The sequence below is a fragment of the Rosa chinensis genome, chromosome 2 (assembly GCF_002994745.2).
Source record: "Rosa chinensis cultivar Old Blush chromosome 2, RchiOBHm-V2, whole genome shotgun sequence".
In the NCBI taxonomy this organism is placed as follows: Eukaryota; Viridiplantae; Streptophyta; class Magnoliopsida; order Rosales; family Rosaceae; genus Rosa; species Rosa chinensis.
Window position 1 is genome coordinate 81302311 of NC_037089.1, and position 23360 is coordinate 81325670.

General features: G+C 38.0%; 2 protein-coding genes and 1 non-coding gene across 3 annotated transcripts in view; 1 reads left to right on the top strand and 2 right to left on the bottom strand.

Annotated features, from left to right (window-relative positions):
* Positions 1-106: 106 nt before the first annotated feature.
* LOC112190842 (tRNA (guanosine(18)-2'-O)-methyltransferase) overlaps positions 107-23360 on the bottom strand; it is a 31455-nt gene continuing 8201 nt past the window's right edge. Inside the window, exons 3-7 of the mRNA XM_024330343.2 lie at positions 2286-2444; positions 1800-1938; positions 1524-1585; positions 1036-1174; positions 107-615 (exon numbers count right to left, since the gene is read on the bottom strand). Coding sequence (XP_024186111.1) covers positions 478-615; positions 1036-1174; positions 1524-1585; positions 1800-1938; positions 2286-2444 — 637 coding nt within the window. The 3' untranslated portion in view covers positions 107-477. The remainder of the gene's footprint in view (positions 616-1035; positions 1175-1523; positions 1586-1799; positions 1939-2285; positions 2445-23360) is intronic.
* On the top strand, positions 4377-6028 carry LOC121051754 (UDP-glycosyltransferase 708C1-like). Its single transcript, XM_040514929.1, has one exon. It carries the CDS (start codon positions 4407-4409, stop codon positions 5820-5822), a length of 1416 nt encoding a protein of 471 aa, XP_040370863.1. The 5' UTR covers positions 4377-4406; the 3' UTR covers positions 5823-6028.
* LOC112191140 lies at positions 15494-15600 on the bottom strand. Its single transcript, XR_002932857.1, has one exon. It is a non-coding gene; the product is annotated as a small nucleolar RNA R71 (small nucleolar RNA).

Consider the following 23360-nt stretch of genomic DNA (forward strand, 5'->3'; position numbering starts at 1 on the left):
TGAAATATTAATACTGAGACTATTGCAATACAAATCTGGAAAATTAGGGGATATTTCACCTTTTCACTATACCAGGAATTATTATTTGTAAATGTAAGAGCACGCAGATCGAAATTCTTCTCAACTATGATATTAGCATCAAAATATATTCCCTAGTGTAAATATTCTGTCCTACAGATAAAACCAAGACATCAAGAGATCATTGAACAATTACACAACCAAATGGCATACATTAACCCAAAAAGACAAGATCCTCCAGATCCGGTTACTAGGGATCCATCATACCGCTTCTTCCAGAACAAAGTCCTACAGAGCTTTGCTTTCCATCGGGCATAGTTCTCAAAAGAGCAGTTTGCGAGGTTGAAGAGGATACCTGACGTGTTCTGTTCGTCAATAGTTGCTTTCATACCATATATTTTGAGATACCTAGTTTGTGATCGTTCCTCAATAAGAATCAGAAGTTGGATGATTGTTTTTTCAAAGCCTTGGTGTGAGCAGAGCTGCCTTCCGCTTTGCATACTCATGAGCAATGCTAATTGAATTCTTGCTATGACGCAGAGAAAACTCAGCAAGAAGAATTTGGTTCTCTTCAGATGTCAGATCACCATGACAGCCCTGTAAACACCAAAAATAATGTCAATTTTGGTGATATAAATTTTCAAAGATTTTTTTATTAGCTGTTTTACCAGCAAAAGAAAAAGCGAATCAGTGGAAAAGCCAATAAACAGGCCCTGACCCATAGGAGCACATTCCAGCATCATACCAAAACTGAAACTGAATTTGGTCTTACATATGCAATGCAAAAGTTACTACACCCTTCTAGCAATAAATTTTCAGTAAAGAGTTTCTAAAACAACATCGATAGCCAGCATAAAATATATGATTTTTTTATTTTCTTGCATTTATTCTCATAAGATGCAACTTAAAACATGCCTCATATTTATCTTCCACACAAAAATGAAATGTGCAAAAGAAGAAAACAAGAAGTTCATGTATTCCTATGTAAAGGATCATGTACAGATGTACTATCATTACCAGGCGAGAAGTTCTATCACAAACAGCATGGTGCATGAGAATGCCTGCAGCAACTGAAACATTGAAAGAATCCACCATGCCCTTCATTGGAATACTGCAATGCAAATCTGACAAATCCAGGGCCTCATCACTTATTCCCCTACATTCACACATGGAATTCAATATTAAGAAAACTATAATACCTAAGAACAAATAAGAGAGGCATTAACTATAACCGAAGCAGATTATATGATCACCGTTGGATCTCAATCACAACTGTGTATCATAATGAACATGTAAATAGGGTTGCATCCAAAGTATGATTTGCTTATATTACTAATATTTCTTGGCTGAATGTAAAAAGTTCCATCTTAGGTACTAACAAAAGGAACGGAACACTATTTTTAACACACAGCACAACAAGTGAATAAGCTAAAAGATGGCACAGCAGGGCTGATATCATATTGCTGAGATGTTTAAATAACAGTAAATAGGAAAGGCATAAGTACCTATTCTCATTTCCGACTACTATTGCAGTTGGGCAGGACCAGTCCATGTTGTAAATAGACACCTTATATAGCATGGAAAGGTTACTCAGACAAATGCTTCAAATTTCAAGATGCAGAACAACTAAAAATACAACACAAATCAATCACTTGATGCAGAAAAAAGGCTACATTTGAAACCTTTTGGATCAGGGTGAGTTCCCGGAATTCATAACTACAGTTTTCAACAAATTTTTCATGCAAACAAATTCCACAGGAGGAAAAGAAAGGGACAATTACCGCATCCATCCCCACATGTGTTGTTGCAATTCGATAACCACGCGATGTTAGAACCTCAAAGCACTCTTGAGTGGAGTCCCAAAGTTCAATATCCAACCATTTCTCTGCTCCCATGCTGACATGGCGATTTTCTCTGTACCTGAAACAAGATCAAGCTTACCCTTAACAAAGTCATTCATACATCAAGAATGAAATTTATTACAGAACATAGTCATAATTTAAATCGACTCATTTAAAATATCCAATGAATGATTTGGTCACAACTTTGTTAAATGGCCTTATCTAAATGCTACATTGTACATAACGTGAACTTAAAAATTGATCTCGGCAACATTCCTCTTCAAACTATTCAACTGAACTTACTCACCGAAAGCTAAACCCCGAAAACTAAATTACCAAATAACCACATAGTCGAAAACAATTTAGGGCAAAAGCACAGTCTTTATAACTAAAACCAGACCCTTTTCACCTCAAATGGCGTTGCACCTTTTGGATGCGTCACAAGAGAGCACATGAACCGACTGAATCCCGAGCGCGTCGGCGGAGCGGAAAACCGCCGATACATTTCCGAAATCTCCCAATCCCTCCACCACCAAGCACACCGAGTAACTCCGATTCCTCACCACATTCCTAAACCTCTCCTTCCTCACATCCATAATGTACGGATCAACCGCTTCCAGTATCTCACCGCTGCTGAGGTAAGCACCGCCGCAGTTGAATCTGTCGAGGTACGGGAACCACCTATCGCCTCCGAGTGGGGGCCGTAAAGGGCGGCGTTCCATTTTCATAAACTTCACGACGTCGTCTCGGTGCGTGAGGAGGTGCTCCACGGTGTCCTGTGACTCGGATGGATCTAGGGTTTCGTTTGGCGACGGAGCAGCTTCGTCTGTGAAGTCCGCGGCTTCTGCTGCTGCAATTGAAGCGTACGGCCGAGAAGTGACATTGGAAACTCTGAGCCCTAAATTGATTAAAGGCACAAAATTGAATCAGATGGTTGTGAATTTGGGTGCAGAAATTGTAGAGAGAGAGAGAGAGTACCTTTGTTGTGGCAAAGGAGAGGGGAGAAGCGGAGATTGAGGAGAGGAATGAATTGGGGTCGGAGAGTGGAGCCGATTGAAGAGAGAGAAGCGTGGACTAGGGTTTTGCAGGTCGCCATTGGAGAATTTTGGCGCGAAGCAAGAGAGTGGAGTATGGTGAGCTGTGGAGGCAAAGGGGGTTTTCATTTCGGATAGAGGTGGACGATTGATTAATACGACGTCGCTTCCGGGTCGGATATCGGAGCAATTGTTATTTGGGCTGCGCCTTCAGTTACGTTTGGAGCCCATCGAAAGAATTTGGTTTTAATGAATTATTGTTTTTAAATTTTGAATTTTCTTTAAAAAAATTTGCACCGTGATCTTTTGAGATTCGTCAGTTATCAATTTAAGAGTATGAAAATTTTGGTGACAAGTCAAAACATGCAATTTTGGCTAAAAATGATGTGCTATAGTCACATAATTTTAAGTCTAGTATGGGAACAATTGCTGCCCAACTCAACATTCCCAACTACTCAATAATCAGCGATTGTTCCCATACTAACAAATGTTTTTTTATTTTTTTATTTTTTTATTTTTTTTTAAGTTACAAGGCCAGTTTCTATAGTGTTGAGCATAAATTATATTTATTCAATAATTTTATTTTCTCAATAAACATTTTGTATTTAATATTATAAATTATTAGTTACAGACTTACGGTCCAAGTAACAAGTCAGAATAAAATATCATATAACATGAGTATCAATACATCAATTGCACTATAAATTTCAGACAAATCATAAATTAAATTAAAAAGTTTTTTTTTTCTTTGGATGTATAAATAAAGAACTTGAGATTGCAATTTTGATATATGCATATTAAATATTGTAATTTTATTTCTTTTTCTTTTTCAGTATATAAAAGAAAATGTAATTGTAATTCTTGTGCTTAGACATGTCTAAAGATGACAAACAAAAATTGGTTTAAGAAAAAAAAATATTATCGTGATTAAAAAGACATAAATTCAAATTACAATCTAACTTAAACATTATATAAGAATTAGATGCTAAGTCAATCCCTCGGGATGCAGAGAGTACATGATTTCAACCATTGCTTAAATTATATCAGAGGAAAGCCGGGGGAGGATTCAGTACACCGACATAAATGGATGGTTAGATTATATTAAATACACTCTTAGATTATTAATGAAAATATTAATTATAAATATCAATTGTTGAGATCATCTTATAAGTGTTGGGTCATTTGAACCGTTAGTGCATAGAATAATTTCCAAGGAAAACCAATCATTTCTCATCTTCTCTGGTTAATGATTTTAATGCCAACTGTTTTCTTTTGTTTTTGGGCAAAGCATAAAGATTACTTCAAGTCGTCCCTACCAAATAATGTATAATACTCTAGCATTAGCTCCTAATCCTTCATTTCCACCCTCGTTTGCTTGAGATTAGAGAACGTTTGGTGAAAGCGTGCGTCTAAGGAAGCACCAAACCCTACATACTAATTGCTTATAAATAATGCTGCAGCTTACAAAGTACAAACACATCTGCTCTTCTTTAGCTTACAAAGTCTACTCACCATGTCAGACTTAACAGATTCTCAAGCACTTCCTCTTCTTCCTCACATAGCTCTATTCCCATGCGCCGGAATGGGCCATCTGACCCCCTTCCTCCGCCTCGCTTCCATGCTCTCCTCCTCCCAAAACTGTCTGGTCACCTTGATCACAGCCTCCCCTGCTGTGTCTGCAGCAGAGTCGACCCACATTTCCTTGTTCCTTTCTCAACATCCAAAAGTCAACCATCTTGAGTTCCAACTCATTCCCTCCAATCCCACCACCACCACCATGGACGACCCTTTCTTTCTCCAATGGCAATCCACCAACCGCTCTCTCCATCTCCTCTACCCCTCACTCGCTTCCTCATCGCCGCCTCTCTCGGCGATCTTCTCTGACTTCGTAGTAGCATCAAGTATGGGAACAATCGCTGCCCAACTCAACATTCCCAACTACATCTTCTCCCCCACTTCATGTAAGTTCTTCAGTCTCGCGGCTTACCTGCCGACTCTCTTATCAAACACTTCAGATATTAGTTCTCTCACTCAAGTCAACATACAAGGCCTCACCCCTTTGCCAATGACAAGCATTCCTCCCCCATTTAGGAATCAAAATCATATTTTCACATCACTAATACTTCAAAACTCTCGAGCTCTTTCTAGCGCGAAAGGGATCCTAATGAACACCTTCCATGATTTTGAGTCAGACACTCTAGCTGCTATCAATGATGGCAGAGCTTTAACCAACATTAATCTCCCACCAATCCTCCCAATTGGGCCGTTACAAGCTTTTGAGCTCAAGAACGACCAAGACAAGTACTATCTTTCATGGTTAGACAACCAACCAAAACAGTCTGTAGTTTATGTGAGTTTTGGAAGCAGAACAACTATGTCAAATTCACAGATAAGAGAGCTCTCAAAGGGGTTGGAGACAAGTGGATATAGGTTTTTGTGGGTACTCAAGACCAGTAAAGTTGATAAAGATGATATACAAGAGGTGAAAGATATGGTCGGAGAGTCATTTCTGGAAAGAACAAAGAACAAGGGAATTGTATTAAAAGCGTGGGTAAGCCAACAGGAAATTCTGGAACATCCAGCCATTGGAGGGTTTGTGAATCACTGCGGGTGGAACTCGGTTATGGAAGCAGCCCAAGAAGGGATACCGGTGCTGGCGTGGCCGCAACACAGCGATCAAAGCGTGAACGCTGAGATTGTGGAGAAGGCAGGGTTAGGGATATGGGAGAGGAAATGGGGTTGGGGACTTGAAGGGTTGGTAAGTGGTGAAGAGATAGGAAATAAGATTGTGGAGCTAATGGAAAATCAGAAGGTGAGGGAATTTTCTAGAAATGTTGGGGAAAAGGCTAGGAAAGCTAGTGGGATTGATGGAAAATCAGAGAAGGTGGTCATGGAAATCATGGAGTCTTTGATGCAGAAGAGAAACTAGCAGGACCTTGCAATTGGAGTATCTAGTCAACAGTTTGTTCGCTAAATTTGTTCTAGCTGCTTGCTTGGGATTGTGTAGGTCTGCGTTTTCTTTTGTTTTTTTGCTTTGAATAATTTTCTCACCTTGTCTGCCCTCCTATTAGGGTTGGACAGGTGTAGACGCTTTATTTTGTTTCGTGTTTTAGCTAGTTTGGTTTTTGTTTGCTTTCTCTAGGACTATCTCGAACCCAGCCGAGCTGGGAGGCTCAGCCCCACGCCCGGTTCAAATTAATAAAGGAAGAAAGCAACGGGGGGGACATAACAACCTGAACCCCGAGCTCGTTACATAGGAGATCAAGCAACTAAAAAGGAAAGTACAAGTTGGAACTCCAGAAAGGAGCCCATGAAGGCACTGGCTAAAGAACCAATTAAGATCACAGGAAAAGAGAAACTGAGATCAAACTGTCGAGAATTAGAGAAACCAAACTAGCGCACTGAACCCGTTAGCGAAACCGGTAGTCCGTCTGGCCTGAATAGTCATGACCAAAGGCGCTCATCAGGAAAGGCGGAATTGAATCCCACCAAGTTGGACTGTCGTTCATGGCTCCAAAATTAGCCAGCTTGTCGGCCACACGGTTCCCTTCTCTATAGATATGGGAGATGTGCATTTGCAAATGGCGAATCGAAGCAACGCAGTTTTTCCATCTAGTACGAAGACGCCAAGGCACCTTGGATGGATTGTTGAAATAGTGCATAACCAACATTGAATCGGTCTCTAACCATAGAGGAAACCAGTTACGATCACTTGCCACTTTAACAACCGCCATTACTGCTAATAACTCAGTGTCGATTGCCCATGGCACAAATGCTTTACAAGAGAAGGCGCCTAAGAAAGCTGCCGCACTGTTTCTAAAAATACCACCAAAGCCAGCATGATTGGGATCACGAAAAGAGCCATCTGAATTTGCTTTGAACCAATTCTCTGGCGGGGGAGTCCATGTGACTGGAATATATCGAGGTGCCATGGGGCGGAGGGGGGAGATGCCCAGTAGGCCAAAAATGGGGGTTACAGAGGATGCCAGGGAGGATGAGGCAAATATTAACCCTGCCGATTCCCTTAGTGATAGGATGAAAAACTGCTTAAATCTTGATAGACAAAAAGCTCCCCCATCAAACTTTCTTTTGTTCCTTTCTTGCCAGATGCACCAAAGGAGGTTGCAGACAGCTATGTACCACAGTAACTTGGAGGAATGATCTAGGGGGGAAAGCAAATTATAAAGGAAAAAATCATGGAGCGACGCACCAGGGGGGAATCGCAATCTGAAGAGGCGGTGGAGCCAATGCCATAATGAACTGGCGATCTCACAAGTCTGAAAAAGATGCATATGTGATTCAGAATTTGTCCCACAAATGAGGCATCTAGAACACAGGCTTGTACCCCGTTTCTGAAGAAAATCATCTGTATGAATTTTTCCATGCAAGACTTTCCAAGTGGTGACACTCTTTCTTGGTTGTATTGCAGCATGCCAAATGTGCTTGCACCATGAAGGGCCAGGCATAGAAGGATCCAAGGCGTTGTAAGCATCGCTGGATGACAATGATCCAGACGCCGTTTCAGACCAAATAACCTGATCAGGGGAGGGCTCCTCTGGGAGCTCAATTGAGCGGATGGACTGGGCAAGAGCAGGCAACATGCGACAGAAGCTTGCTGGTAAGTTCCACCGGCCATTCGCAATGAAGCAAGACACTTTGTCATTCAATAACTTTTGAACCTCTTGAACATAGTTGAGGGAAGAAGCAAGGGTTTCCCCCAACCAATTGTCACGCCAGAATCTAATGGATTTTCCGTTACCAACAAGCCACTGAACCCCTTCCAGCAACCGTGGCCAGAGCTTCTTGAGACCCAGCCAAACCGAGGATTTTTTATAATAGGAGTATGGTTGCAAACCAATTTTTACAAACCGATCATGTAAAAAGTTGGTAGAGGTGGACGCTCGAGAGGCAACGTCCCAACATCTTTTGAGAAGCAAGGCTCTGTTCAAAGTGAAGATGTTTTTAGACCTAATCCCCCCTGCTCTTTTGGGGTACAGACTGTGTTCCAGGCGATAAGGGCGGAGCCATCCTTGAGAGGGTCCCCGTTCCAAAAGAAGTTCCTGATCCATCTTTGAACTTTCTTTAGCAAGGCCTTGGGCCATTCATAAACTTGAAAACTGTATATCAAAATGCCATGGATCACTGAGGAAATGAGCTGTACGCTACCTGCTTGTGATAATTGCCTACCTTTCCAAGAGCTTAGCTTACAGCGCACTTTGTCCGCAATTGAAACAAGGTGCTCAGGTTTCGGATGGCCAGTGAAAATTGGGACTCCCAGATATGTGAAGGGGAGTTTGTCCACATGAATCCCCAAAATCTGGCTAGTGCTATGTTGCCACAACAAAGCATGTTTCCCGAGGAACAGATGAGACTTCGTTTTATTTATAACCTGGCCAGAATTCAAAGCATACTCATCCATAAAAGAAAGCAGGTTCCGCAGATGAGAAGGTTTACCTTGCACGAACACCATGATGTCATCTGCAAAGAGCACGTGGGAAGGCGGGGAGATGCCTAACGGTGCTGCAAGACTTTTAATCTTATTTGTGGAGATAAGAGAGGAAAGCCCTCGGCTAAGCACCTCCTCAGCAAGGCAGAAGAGAAGAGGCGATAAAGGGTCACCTTGTCTGACTCCTCTGGAGCAAGTGAAGTAGCCATGAGCCTGCCCATTGACATTAACAGATAGATAAGCTGATTTCAGGATGGCATGGATATAACTCACGAAGTTCGCATTGAATCCGAAAGCTTTTAAGACACGTAGCAGGAAGTTCCAATCCAGGGTGTCAAAAGCTTTGCGAACATCAAACTTAATAGCCATATTTCCATATTTGCATTTATGATCCAGCAGGTTAATACATTCAGAGGTAAGAACAATGGGGTCAATGATGGAGCGCCCCTTGATAAAAGCGCTCTGGTTGGGGGAGATGATCCGCGAAGCTATGGGACCAAGTCTATCTGCAATAATCCTTGTGATGATTTTAAAAACAAAATTAGCAAGAGCAATAGGGCGGAAGTCAGAGATGCTCACTGAGTCGTCGACCTTTGGGATAAGGATAAGGGTATTCGAGTTAAAATGAGGGAGAATGAAGCCATTGTGGAAGAAACTTTGAGTTGCCCTAACAACATCATTTGCGACTACTGGCCAAGAAAAAGTGAAGAAGTCCTAGGAGGGGTTTTTTTGAATCCATCTAACTTGACGGAGAGTCGTCGTTTGATTAATATATTCGGAACCTGATTTCGTTTCCCTCAAAAAGAAATATATGCATCTTTGATTTAACAAACAATCTTCCTTCCACTTCTCTTTGGCTAATAAACAAATAACATCACATTTGATGATGATTATCAGAAATCCACTCATTAGTTATACGAGAGAAGCGATAAAAATATAACTTCACCTTCCTCGAGTAAGGTCTTGGGAGAGAGAGGGTAAATTTTTTTTTTTTATTATTATTTTTTTTTATAGGATTTGATGCTACAAAGAAAACAAATTTAAAAAAAAAATCGGATAGAAACGCCGATTGTGCACCGGCTACGAGTATGGATGGCTGGAAGTGATTGCACCGAGATTGCACCGGCGACGAGTATGGGACGTTTGATGCTATTGCGGAGAGTTTGTGTTTCATGGCTTCGCTTTTGTTAACCCCTTGTTTTCGGCGTCTCACGTTCACGGCCCCTACACGTCTAGCAAGCGATGGACTCCAATCACCATTTTTTTTGTTGTTGTCAAAGTTACATCTGAAACTGCCAATACTGTTCAACTCCATGATGTAAAATTGTAAATCATGTAATAGAGTAACAGGGAGCGGGAATCAAGATCCCCATAAACCATTTAATTGGTTCCTGATGAATAAAAGAAAAGAGGAAGAAGAAGCAAGGAGAGAACCAGAATATGTTCAGGAGAACATAGAGGAGAAAGAAGTAGCACTTGAATCAAGGGTTTGGTATAGAATGATTAGAATCAGTATTTGGCGTGGTCGGAGTAGGTTAATTGGGTAAGATCTACGGTTGTTGTTTTTGGGGTAACAATGCATGAGGAATATAAGGAAATTTCCATGGATATAATATGGTAGGCTAGATGATCCAGATGCAGGGAGTTGTGGTATGAGAGGTCAGGTGAGGCAGTCTATATACATAGGGAGAAAGAGAGGTTAGATTAATTAGGGTTTATGTCATTAACAAGTAATTATATCTTTGAATCTCATACATATTTTTAAAAGAAATGCATAAAGTGATGAGATCGCGCACTCACTCACATGCATTGCTCATAAGAAATAATGTTCTTTCTTGCTCGGTATGTCTCTCTGCGAATTAGGTATGTCACAAGCAAAGTAAAAATGTACTAGGAATCCTATGATCTAGTCATTGCCGTGTAGTGGAAAGAAGCCTTATTTATCATATAAAAAATTGGTAGGGCGAAAAATGCATCCAATTTTGTTGAGAACAACTATCACTTCTAAAAATCGTTTGGCAAAAGTTATTCTCAATTTTATTGGAAACAACTTTCACCAATAAAATTTACGTCGGCAAAAACTATTCTTGATATTAATGATAGCAACTATCTTAGATGAACTAAGCGTCGGATTATCATTTTATTAAAGACAACTTTCACATATGATTTTTTTTTTTTCTGTCAAAAGCTATAACCATTTTAGTAGGTCCTCAGAGAAAATCTCTTAGTCTGAAAGACCCGGAGAAGTATGAGTTCCGCCCAAAGCAATTGCTTAAGCAGGTTGGCAATAACTCTTTTTTCAACTTGTATCTTTCATGCCTGCTGGAAGATATATATCTGAAATTACCTGTATTGACTGACTAACTTATGGAGTGGGGCTTCGGTTCATTACCATCACTTCAAGTTGAGCTGGATCCCAATCTTATGACGGAATTTGTGTTAGATGGTAGTACGATGCTTGAAATACCTATCACTCTCTTAGGGTTTGATTGTTACTGTGAGACCTTTGCATTTAAGTGCCCTGGTGGCAGTGTGTTATCACTGAATGTTGAAATAAGGTCTGGGTTCCAGTTTTGGTCAAAGAAAAAGGATTTGGGCTCCAAGTTGTCTGCAAGTTGAGATAAAGATAGTGGGCTAGTTTGAGATAAGACGCAGGTTGAACATGTTGTTCCATAGTGATGTTTTTCCTAACATTATTCCATGGTACCTGTGCTTGTGAATTCAACGTGGAAATGCAACATTGTTTTACAAAGTTGACTGGTTGACCTATAGAAATGTTTGCACTCGCATGGCATTACTTTGTTGATACTTTGATTCTAATTTTGCATATGTTAATGCTGTTACTACAGAGCGAAGATACCTGACTAACTTTTTCTTCATCTCTGTGAAGATTGTGTACATATATGTTAATCTGGCAAGAGGTGATACGGAAAATATCTTTCCAGCTGCTATCTCAAAGGATGGTCGATCTTACAATGAGCAGGTAATTCAAGTGATGCAAAGCAATTTCCATGCACTTATTATTTTGGTTTTATAATTTAGGGCTATTGAATGCAAACCACAGTTATATCTGTTGGTTTAAAAACTCCTGACCGACCGGAAGAACCTAATATTTGGATATGGCTGCAGTTGTTCAGTGCTGCTGCAGATGTCCTAAGGAGAATTGGTGAAGATGGAAGGGTCATACAGGAGTTTGTTGAGCTTGGTTCCAAAGCCAAGGTTGCTGCTTCTGAGGCCATGGACGCTGAAGCTGTTCTTGGGGATATACCAGATGAATTCCTTGACCCAATTCAGGTATATCTTTTGTGTTTTATGATAGATAGTCGAAAACAATTTAGGGCAAAAGCAGAGTCTTTATAACTAAAACCAGACCCTTTTCACCTCAAATGGCGTTGCACCTTTTGGATGCGTCACAAGAGAGCACATGAACCGACTGAATCCCGAGCGCGTCGTGCATTGATGGTTGGATTGGTGTTATGATTGAAATTTGATTAATGCATGCTAGGATGAGTTAAATTTGATTTTAACCCTTGTGAGAATTTGAGCCTATATATGGGCTTTTCTTTTCTGAGTGAATTAGAATAGATCATCCTATTTTCTTGACGTGGATTTTGCATGATCTCATCTTTTATTCATCTTGGTCGAGACTCGGATTCGACTTGCATATTTTATACGAGGACAAATGCTAGAACTTGCCCCAAAGCCTCTTGAAGCGTATGGTTGAATTGCATGATGGACGGGAAAGGATAAAGGCATTAGGATGAACCACCAAAGCCAAATAAAGCCTGTGTCCCTTTAACGCACACAAGTTGTGCAACCCCCTAGATAAACCCTCTTGAGCCTATATTAAGCCTTTTCTTTCGTCAACCACAAATTCCTTGCCCTTTAACCTAGTATAGCTATATCTTGACCCTATTCTAAGGAGTTAGTGGAGCAAAATTTTCAGAGATTCATTATAGTTCAAGGTATTTTTGTAAGCAAATATGGAGGAGTGTTATTGTAAATGTCGATCCAAGGAAGAAGAAAAAATATTAATGGCTATCAAAAAAAAACAAAAAAAAGAAGAAGAAGAAGCCAGAGAAAAAAATCAAAAGTGAAAAAAGAATAGAAGAATTTTCCTTGGATTCGATACGTGTTTTATTATATTGTGGTGTTTAGAATGAAGCAAAGGCCCAAAAAGATGACATCCGGCCTTGAGAAAAAGCTTCTTGCTTCATGTGTTTCGAGTTTTATTGCCTTGAGGAAATTCATTGAAGTTCTTATCTCTCTACATTATCTTCGTAGTGCTCTACTAAATTCCTTAGGATTTTTGTGATTTCCCGATCCTTTCTTTCTTGAAACCTACACCCATAGCTCCATTACAACCCTAAATAAAGACCTCTTTGATCTTTGAAGTTGTGCATTCGATTTGTGGAGACTTGTGCAGAGGGGTGAGCATATGGTGTCACTGGCCTTTCATCCGAGTTTTGACATTCCTTTCATGAGATCATATATAAAAAAAATATTGTCAGAAAAAGGTTTTCGTTCTTGTTTTCGTATGTGAGCTATTTGTTTGCCTTTATACATCATTCCTCTCACATATAATTTGAGTGAAAATGGAAGCTTATGCCATAGTCAGAAAATCATGAGTGGAAAGAAATTGAGTGCATCCTTCTGAGAAATTGAGTTGACACTTGTTTGAAACATGAGGAAGTTGAGTTTCTTTTGTTGCATTGGTTTGATTGTCCTTGCACTAAATTTTGAGCATGATGGTCATCAAAATAGATTAGCTTTTAAGTGAAGTTGTGAATTTGATCTTGCGCTTGCTCGAATCTTGACTGACCATACTTGTGGGCAATATAAGTTCTCTGAGATGTTTGGAAGACATTAGGTCCGTGCTTTGAGTCTTATTTATTTTTCTTTCCTTGTTTGCTCGAGGACTAGCAAAATCTAAGTTTGGGGCTATTTGATAGATTCATAATTCCATATATTTTTATACCCTTAAATGTAGGATTCTAGGCTTAGTTCTTATCATTTTTGAGTCATTTACTTTGTGTTTGTGTTTTGTAGGTTAAATTGGAGAAAAGAAAGATTTGGAGCTTAAAATCAAACGCAGGATTAAAAGGATGCTGGCTATCCTGAGTGTTCAGAATTGTCTCTGCTTTGCGTCAACTTCACAGATTAAACTGTACATTCTCACAAGGAACTAGCAGGCGAGCCTTATACCATTGGAAAGATACGGATGTTAGCTTTCTAAGGAATTTTACGGAAGTGGATTCGCATTTTTCTGGAGGAAGTTATGATGATTTAAGTGAACCTAGTTCGGGAAGGCAGATTCTGACGGATTTTGCATATCTTTTGGGAATCTAACTAGTGAGGCCCAAGTCCGTTGTTCTTAGCAGTTGAATGGAACAAGGCTGAACGTGTTTGACATATTTGGAGTAATTTCTTGCATTGACTTTAATAACCCTGCGTTCCTTTGGAGAGAAGAAAGCTATTCCAAGTTGGACTAGAAGACCGAAGAAGCCCAAGTCAAGTAGGATTGGAAAGAGACATATTCGGCAGAAAACCTAGCATGTTGAGACACAGAAAACACAGCATATTCGGCAGAGAACAAGGAGAAGAAAAAGCTCTCACCATCGCTGGTTCCGAGTTCCTCAATTCTTCCATTGTTTGTTTCATGTTTTCTTTGATTCTAGTCATGTTTTTCATAGTTATGGATTGCTAAACTTCTAGGCTAGGGCTGAGATGAAGCCCCTAGTATGACTATTCTACTTATTTAGTTGGTTTGCTATTGAATTTCTGGATTTCTATGTTAAACTCTTAATCACCGTTTCAATTGAATTTTTATTCAAAATCTTTGCTCGGGATCAATAAGACCTAGGTTTTGTTTATGAGTTATTTGGTTGGAGAACATGATGCTTGATCAATGAGTAGATGTTTTCTAGGGTGCCAAAAGATAATTTAATCTTGTGATTAAAGAGTTGTGAATTGAGAATACAAGTGCTTGATCATAGTCGATATTCTTGTTTGCATGATTTCCTAGTTCTTTTGTGCTTAATGGAGTTGAACATGTTTGCTTGAACCTGATCATTAAGTGGAGTAAATTATAGTTTGGCTACTTGAGTTCTATACAAGATCAATAAGTTGGAATTCATAGGTTAGAAGAACTTTGGCATATGTCTGGGATCAATAAAGCTTATGTACGGAAATCTTTAGCATGATATCTAGGGAATTCAATTGTTATCAACTAGAGAATAGGATAGAAGTATTAGGTGGTGGATTCAATGCTTTAGCATCTTCATAATCTGTTCTTAAACTTAAAGAAATCTCATTGCTCATTCTTGTTTTTAATTTCAGTTTTTCTTTCTTTAATTTTCTGTTTACAACTCAATCATCATAAAAATCAGTTTGTTTCACTTAAGTAAAGCACACCTGTCATTGTAAAATTGTTTCAATCAGTCCTTGAGGGAATGACCTCGTGCTTGCACATCTATCCTACAATTGAATCGTGCACTTGCGAGTACTAAATTAAAATTGACAACAAGTTTTTGGCGCCGTTGCCGGGGAACTGACTTAATTCAATTTGATTTGTCAGTTGTGCCATACTTAATTTTTGTATAGTTTTTTCTTTTCTTTTACTTATTTTGTTTTGTTTGTTTTTCTTGTAGGTTTGAATTTTGTTTATGCAAGGTCGTCGATCCCAGAATTTAGATATCATTGTATACGATCCGGAGATTGAACGAACTCGTAGAAGACTTTTAAGGCAAGCAAGAACTCAAGCACAAGTTGCGGTTCCAATGGCAGAAGATGAAACAAAAGCATTGAAGGAGTTCACGGCTCCTACTGCACTCACAACATCATCTTGTATTGTTGTAGCTCCTATTCCTGCAGGAGTGCGATTTGAGATTAGACCAGCAACAATCCAGAGCTTGCCTAACTTTTATGGGAAGACAAATGAAGACCCTTATCTCCATGTGGAGGACTTCAAAGACATATGTGGAACTTTTCGGTATGAGATATCAGATGAGCAGATCCGTTTAAGGCTTTTTCCTTTTTCATTGAAAGACAAGGCAAGAAAGTGGCTAAGCTCTCTTCCCCCTGGTTCCATCAATACTTGGGATGATTTGGTTAAAAAGTTCTTGTTGAAATTCTTCCCAGCTAAGAAAACTAATGCGCTCCAAGCAGAAATCTTTGGCTTCTCTCAACCTGAAGGAGAACCTTTTTATGAGAGTTGGGAGCGTTATAAGGATTTATTTTTGAAGTGTCCTCACCATGGATTTTCTAAACCCCAAAAGGCTCAATTTTTCTATAGAGGTTTGAATGCCCAAAGTAGAAGTATGGTGGATGCTACAGTTGGTGGAAGCTTGATGGGAAAGACGGCAGAAGAGGCAATTCAAGCTTTTGAGACTATATGTGAAAATTCGCAGCAATATGATCCTTATACAACAGTGCCCAAAAGAGGAGGACTATATGAGGTTAGTGCAAGTACTAAGTTGGAAGAGCAAGTTGCAGCCTTGGCAAGACAAATGAAGAGCCTTACTCCTCTATTAAATAAGGCTGCAAGGGAGACATGTGCTTTGTGTTCAAGTATTGCACATACCACCGAGGCGTGTCCCGGAAATTTCTTCCAAGATGAGCAAGTTAACATGGTGAATAATTATAGAAGGCCTGTGAATGATCCTTTTTCAAATACCTATAATCCAGGTTGGAGACAACATCCAAATTTCTCTTATAGCAATAATAATCAAGTGCAAATGCCAAGGAATCCTCCCATGCAAAATTATCAAGGACCGGTTGAACAAAAGAAACCATCCCTTGAAGAAACCATGCAGCAACTTGCACAAAATCAGATGGAATTTCAAAAGGCCAATGCTCAGATGCTCCAAGCTATTCAAGAGACCAAGAAAGAGCAGCAAGTTCAATCTCAAGCTATTTCTAAGCTAGAAGTTCAAGTTGGTCAGATTGCCACTGCTTTGAATGAGAGAGAACAAGGGCGTTTACCTAGCCAAACTCTTGCTAATCCAAGGGGTCAATTTGAGAAACATGAGCCTATGAAAGCTGTGATCACATTGAGGAGTGGAAAAGAAGTTGATATAAAAGTTCATAGTCCAAGAGATAAAGAAGAAGTCAAACGGGGAAACCCAGAAATTAATGAATCAGCAGAGAAGGAATCTGCAGAAGGATTGAAGCTGCAACAGCAATCCCGAAAACGTACTGATTCAAACCCAGCGACTTCTAGCACCCCAGAAACGACTTTAAGGTCTACTTCAGAGTCTCAATTTGTTCCTAAACCTCCATATCCAGAATTGCTTCAGAAGTCAAAGAAAGATAGGCACTTGACTGAGATTATGGAACTATTTCGCAAGGTACAAATTAATATTCCTTTGCTTGATGCTATTAAACAAATCCCAGCTTATGCGAAGTTTTTGAAGGAGTTATTGATGCGCTCGAAGCAAGCGCGCAATTTAACCCTGAAATGTCGTTAGTAATATAAGTAAATAGGGATCGTTCTATCCGGGGATTGAGGGTACACTTGTAATTGTGAAACAAATAAAGAAAAGTATTATTTACAAAAATAAAATAAAGAATATAAATATATACAATTGTATAAACAAATAAAGAATTAAAATAATAAAGTATTATTTACAAAAATAAAGTAAAGAATAGAAATATATACAAGTAACAAAATAAAAAGGAAGGGGGGTTTAAGAATTATAGAATTGAAAATTAAGATAAAGAAAATATAAAAACACATGTACAAGAATGAAACATAAGAAACAAAGATTAAACCCAAGTTTATCATTGAATTCGAATTAACCCTACATTGTTCTTCCAAGTCATGTGAAAGGAGTTGATCATGTGAAACATTCGAAAGCAAACGATTTCCCATATTTTACTTTTCAATGCTAATTAATCTAAGCGAAAGCACCTAGATTAATCCTATTAAACATGCAATCAAACCCTAGAAAGCTAGTCAATCATGTCATGTTTAATGCATTACACATAGAGAAAGGCTATCAACTCAAGTGTACAACTTAGTATGAATAAGTTCACCTAATTGCAATCCTCTTCAATTGAATTCGATTTTTGTCCAAAACCTTTACTACTTTGATTCAAGTTTACACAAAACGAAAAGTCGATTTCATGTTCTTAAACCTAGCACCAATTACATGCAAATCCTATAAGTGTCGACCCAAATAAGATAAACATATAAAAGTTTTCTATCAAGCAAATTCAATCGAACAATCACACATAAGCAACTTTGGAATCACAACATAAGAATCAAAATTCTTTATTCAATCATAAAATTTCAGAATATAAACCTTGTTCAAACATAAATGTTAACTAAAAACAATTCTCACGAAACTAAGCAAGATTACAAAGAAAGAGGTTGAATTACACCGTGAGATGGAGATGGGGATGAAGGATGAAACGTTATGGATTCTTGAATCTCGAAAGCAAGCTTCAAGGTGGAGGATGGATGATGATGCTCACGGCTCCTTCTTCTTCTTCTTCTTCTCCCTTGCTTGAAACGTTGAATGCACTAGAGGATGGAGAGAAAAATGGAAAGGAAATGGAGAGACAAAGAAGATGAGATGGATGAAGGAATTTATATAGGAAATGGTGACTAAGGAAAATGGAAAGGAAATGGAGAGACAAAGAAGATGAGATGGATGAAGGAAGATATCTAGGAAAATGAAAACTAAGGAAAATGGAGAGGAAATGGTGAGACAAGGAGATGAAATGGATGAAGGAATATATCTAGGAAAATGAAAACTAAGGAAAATGGAGAGGAAATGGTGAGACAAGGAGATGAAATGGATGAAGGAATGTATTTTGGAATGAGAGGAGAAGGTGTTTATAGAGGGAAGAAAAAGAAGAGTGAAATAATGAGTGGAAGAAAAATAATGAAAGTGGAGTATGTTAGTGTGAGTAATGATGGAGAAAACATGATGATTACACCATAAAACATGGAATGTTTTTGGGTGATGATGATGGTGGATTAGTGTGAGAAATGATGGAGAAAACATGATGATTACACCCTAAAACATGGAATATTTTTGGGTGATGATGATGATGGATTTGCTACTCATTTACTTCAATTTTATCTCCACCATTTGTAGGTAAGTATGGACATAATGCTCATTTCACCATCATTTACTCCAATGTACCTAAGAAAATAGAAATTGAGTTAAAAATCGATTCGTTAAGGAATTAACTAAGCAAAATGTGAGGAATTAACTATTAAAATATCACATTAAAATGCTCCTATCAAATTCCCCCACACTTAGCTTTTGCTAGTCCCTTAGCAAAACAAAACAAAAAAAATCCAAAACAGAATAAAGACTTGACAAAAAGCAAGTAAATGACTCTATTGCTCCTAACTGTTGTCTCAGAGACTCCAAACTCATGGCTTTCACGTTAAACACTTAATCAAAATCACAAAGATAATTCCATGGTTAATAAACCTGTGACATTCATATGACTAAGCAAGATATGGAGAACTTAAGTTATACAGTGAATGATAGCATGTTTCGAACAAGTCCAATCCAAACTCACAGGGCATACTCTCGATTTTTCTCTCAGAAATGGCTATGGTTAAAAGCTTCACACTCAAGTATATGCAAGAGAACAAATTGTAAGGCAACAAACAGCTTGCATATTTCATCAATAAACACAGTTTGTGAAGAATTTTTAAAGACCTCATGAAATGACTAAGTGCACAAATGGACCTAAACCATAAGCTCGACTGCGTAACTGACTCCACTAACCAAAGACTGCCCATCTCAAGGATCAAGTCAGCACTTAAAACAGGTTGTAATGGGGCTAAGCTAGGGTTTTCGAAATGAAGATTAAGGATACAAAAAATCCTAAGGACCTAGCAGAGCATATAAGGACCACCTTATGTCATCATTTTTGTTGACCAAATATCATTGTTTTGGGCCAAACCTTCACTCTAACCAACATGGGAATGGACAAAGGCATAATTTTCAATTTTGAGCCTTCTACAAATTTGCAAGTCCAAAACCACACTTCAACATTTTCCCAAGAGTTTTCTTTTCAATTTTTCTTCTCTTTTGCCGCTTTTTTTTTTAATTTTTTTTTTTTTTTCAAGGCAAAATTTTTTCTTTTTTTTCTTCTTTTTTTTTTCTTGGATTTTCCCCACCCCACACTTGTCTTTCATCGTCACCCCTACATACTATGTCATGCTCTACTAAGTCCTTAAGACAAGGGTAGAGATATCCTGTACTAAGCTCATGGTAGGGTAGTGAGGGTGATGAAACAAAAGTTTTCAACGTAGGCTCAAAGGGGTTCATTCTAAGGAGTCCCACGACGGGCACAATTGGGGACACATGCTTGTTTGGCTTTGGTGGTTTCCCTAATGCCTTCTATCCTATCCAGGATCAGTGCATATTATGGCATACAAGTTTTGACAGTCACAACAGCCGAGTTCTAGTACTCTCTAGTCCATTAAAATCTATGGCACATGATCATTGGATTTTCAAAGAATGATGAGGTTTTGCAAATACATCCACGAAATTCTAGAATTATCAATAAGCACTCGAAAAGAAAGTATTTTAGCTCAACAGCTCACTTAGGGTCAAATGAATCAGACTTAATCCTAGCATGCTTAATGAACCAAGTTACAATCCTATCTCAAATCTTCATACAAGCATCACAATGTCGATTAACCACAGAATTCAATTAAATCCTTTTTCGATTGTGAAAACCTTCAGCCATGAATTCAGAGACATGTTCATCCTAGACGTTAGGAGCATCCTAAGACTCAAAAACAAAAACAAAAGTAACCAAAATTTTTTTAAATTTTTGACATTTTTCGATTTTTTTTTTGTATTTTTCAATATATATGACTCAAGATAAAAGTGTAAATCCCTTCCCCACACTTAAATATTGCATTGTCCTCAATGTAATCAAGAATAAGCATGCAATGAAACACTTAAGCATATAGGGATGAAATTTACGAAAATAACTACTAAAACAAATAAGCAAAAACGAAAAATAAAAGATAAGGATAAAGAAAGCAAATCTGATTTGCATGGGTTGCCTCCCAAGTAGCGCTTGTATTTTACGTCTTGCAGCCAGACGGTACCTACATTAAATAAAGTTAGTAACTATATTTAACAAAGAAATACAAAATAAAAACAAGTATAACTATTAATTACAAACTACAAGTATAATTAACAAGTATATTGTACAAAAGACACAAGTTAAGTACAAGTGAGTATAAAACGTGAAAATATTTTTACAAGTTTAAAGTGTGAAACAACAAAATAATTTACACGTATAGAGTATTCACAAGTATTTCTTTTGTTATAAACATTATTGATATCGAATCAAATTCCAAGCGGTAAATCAAGTGGACGTGCGGCCCAAGTATAGTCGCCTAGACACAAACTCCCTTTCAAATCGTTTGGGCAACCTTACTGAAATGGCCAGGTGGGGGAGGACGAACACGAGAGGAAAAATCCATTTTGGCATGAGCTACTCCCACATAGTGGTTTAGGCCCATTTGCAAGCACTTCTGGATTCAAAAACCCGTCATGAACGTTGTCCCCTTCCTAGACACCATTCCACATAGGCTATACTTACTAAGATGAAAAAGTTCATAAGTGTGAAGACAGTTCAACAAGTGTTAATAAAGGCCGCCCTCAACCTTAAGGGACCTGAGTTAGGTACCAATAAGGGGTTTAGGCCAATATTAACAAAAGAGACTTCACCTATTCCTCTCAATTTACAACCTACAATTAAAATTCGTGTTCAATAATATAAATAATATTTAAACTAAGTTTTAAACAATTTATATACAACAAATATATACAATAAATGACACAATTTAACAAGTGATTTTTCAATCCCCGGCAACGGCGCCAAAAATTGATGCGCCTTTGGGAAGCGCATAATTTAACCCTGAAATATCGTTAGTAGTATAAGTAAGTAGGTATCGTTCTATTCCGGGGATTGAGGGTACACTTGTAATTGTGAAACAAATAAAGAAAAGTATTATTTACAAAAATAAAATAAAGAATATAAATATATACAATTGTATAAACAAATAAAGAATTAAAATAATAAAGTATTATTTACAAAAATAAAGTAAAGAATAGAAATATATACAAGTAACAAAATAAAAAGGAAGGGGGGTTTAAGAATTATAGAATTGAAAATTAAGATAAAGAAAATATAAAAACACATGTACAAGAATGAAACATAAGAAACAAAGATTAAACCCAAGTTTATCATTGAATTCGAATTAACCCTACATTGTTCTTCCAAGTCATGTGAAAGGAGTTGATCATGTGAAACATTCGAAAGCAAACGATTTCCCATATTTTACTTTTCAATGCTAATTAATCTAAGCGAAAGCACCTAGATTAATCCTATTAAACATGCAATCAAACCCTAGAAAGCTAGTCAATCATGTCATGTTTAATGCATTACACATAGAGAAAGGCTATCAACTCAAGTGTACAACTTAGTATGAATAAGTTCACCTAATTGCAATCCTCTTCAATTGAATTCGATTTTTGTCCAAAACCTTTACTACTTTGATTCAAGTTTACACAAAACGAAAAGTCGATTTCATGTTCTTAAACCTAGCACCAATTACATGCAAATCCTATAAGTGTCGACCCAAATAAGATAAACATATAAAAGTTTTCTATCAAGCAAATTCAATCGAACAATCACACATAAGCAACTTTGGAATCACAACATAAGAATCAAAATTCTTTATTCAATCATAAAATTTCAGAATATAAACCTTGTTCAAACATAAATGTTAACTAAAAACAATTCTCACGAAACTAAGCAAGATTACAAAGAAAGAGGTTGAATTACACCGTGAGATGGAGATGGGGATGAAGGATGAAACGTTATGGATTCTTGAATCTCGAAAGCAAGCTTCAAGGTGGAGGATGGATGATGATGCTCACGGCTCCTTCTTCTTCTTCTTCTCCCTTGCTTGAAACGTTGAATGCACTAGAGGATGGAGAGAAAAATGGAAAGGAAATGGAGAGACAAAGAAGATGAGATGGATGAAGGAATTTATATAGGAAATGGTGACTAAGGAAAATGGAAAGGAAATGGAGAGACAAAGAAGATGAGATGGATGAAGGAAGATATCTAGGAAAATGAAAACTAAGGAAAATGGAGAGGAAATGGTGAGACAAGGAGATGAAATGGATGAAGGAATATATCTAGGAAAATGAAAACTAAGGAAAATGGAGAGGAAATGGTGAGACAAGGAGATGAAATGGATGAAGGAATGTATTTTGGAATGAGAGGAGAAGGTGTTTATAGAGGGAAGAAAAAGAAGAGTGAAATAATGAGTGGAAGAAAAATAATGAAAGTGGAGTATGTTAGTGTGAGTAATGATGGAGAAAACATGATGATTACACCATAAAACATGGAATGTTTTTGGGTGATGATGATGGTGGATTAGTGTGAGAAATGATGGAGAAAACATGATGATTACACCCTAAAACATGGAATATTTTTGGGTGATGATGATGATGGATTTGCTACTCATTTACTTCAATTTTATCTCCACCATTTGTAGGTAAGTATGGACATAATGCTCATTTCACCATCATTTACTCCAATGTACCTAAGAAAATAGAAATTGAGTTAAAAATCGATTCGTTAAGGAATTAACTAAGCAAAATGTGAGGAATTAACTATTAAAATATCACATTAAAATGCTCCTATCAGTTATGCACTAATAAAAGGAAATTTGAAGATCATGAGAAAGTGTTGTTGTCAGAAGAGGTCAGTGCTGTAATTCAAAGAAGACTCCCTCCAAAGTTGAAGGATCCAGGCAGCTTCACAATCCCTTGCACAATTGGTGATCATTATTTTGAGCGTGCTTTGATGGACTTGGGTGCAAGTGTGAACCTGATGCCGTACTCTCTATATTTGAATAAAGCTTGGTGACCTGCAACCAACGTCAATCACCTTGCAATTTGTAGACCGATCAGTCAAGAGGCCAAAGGGAATTGTTGAAGATGTGTTAGTGAA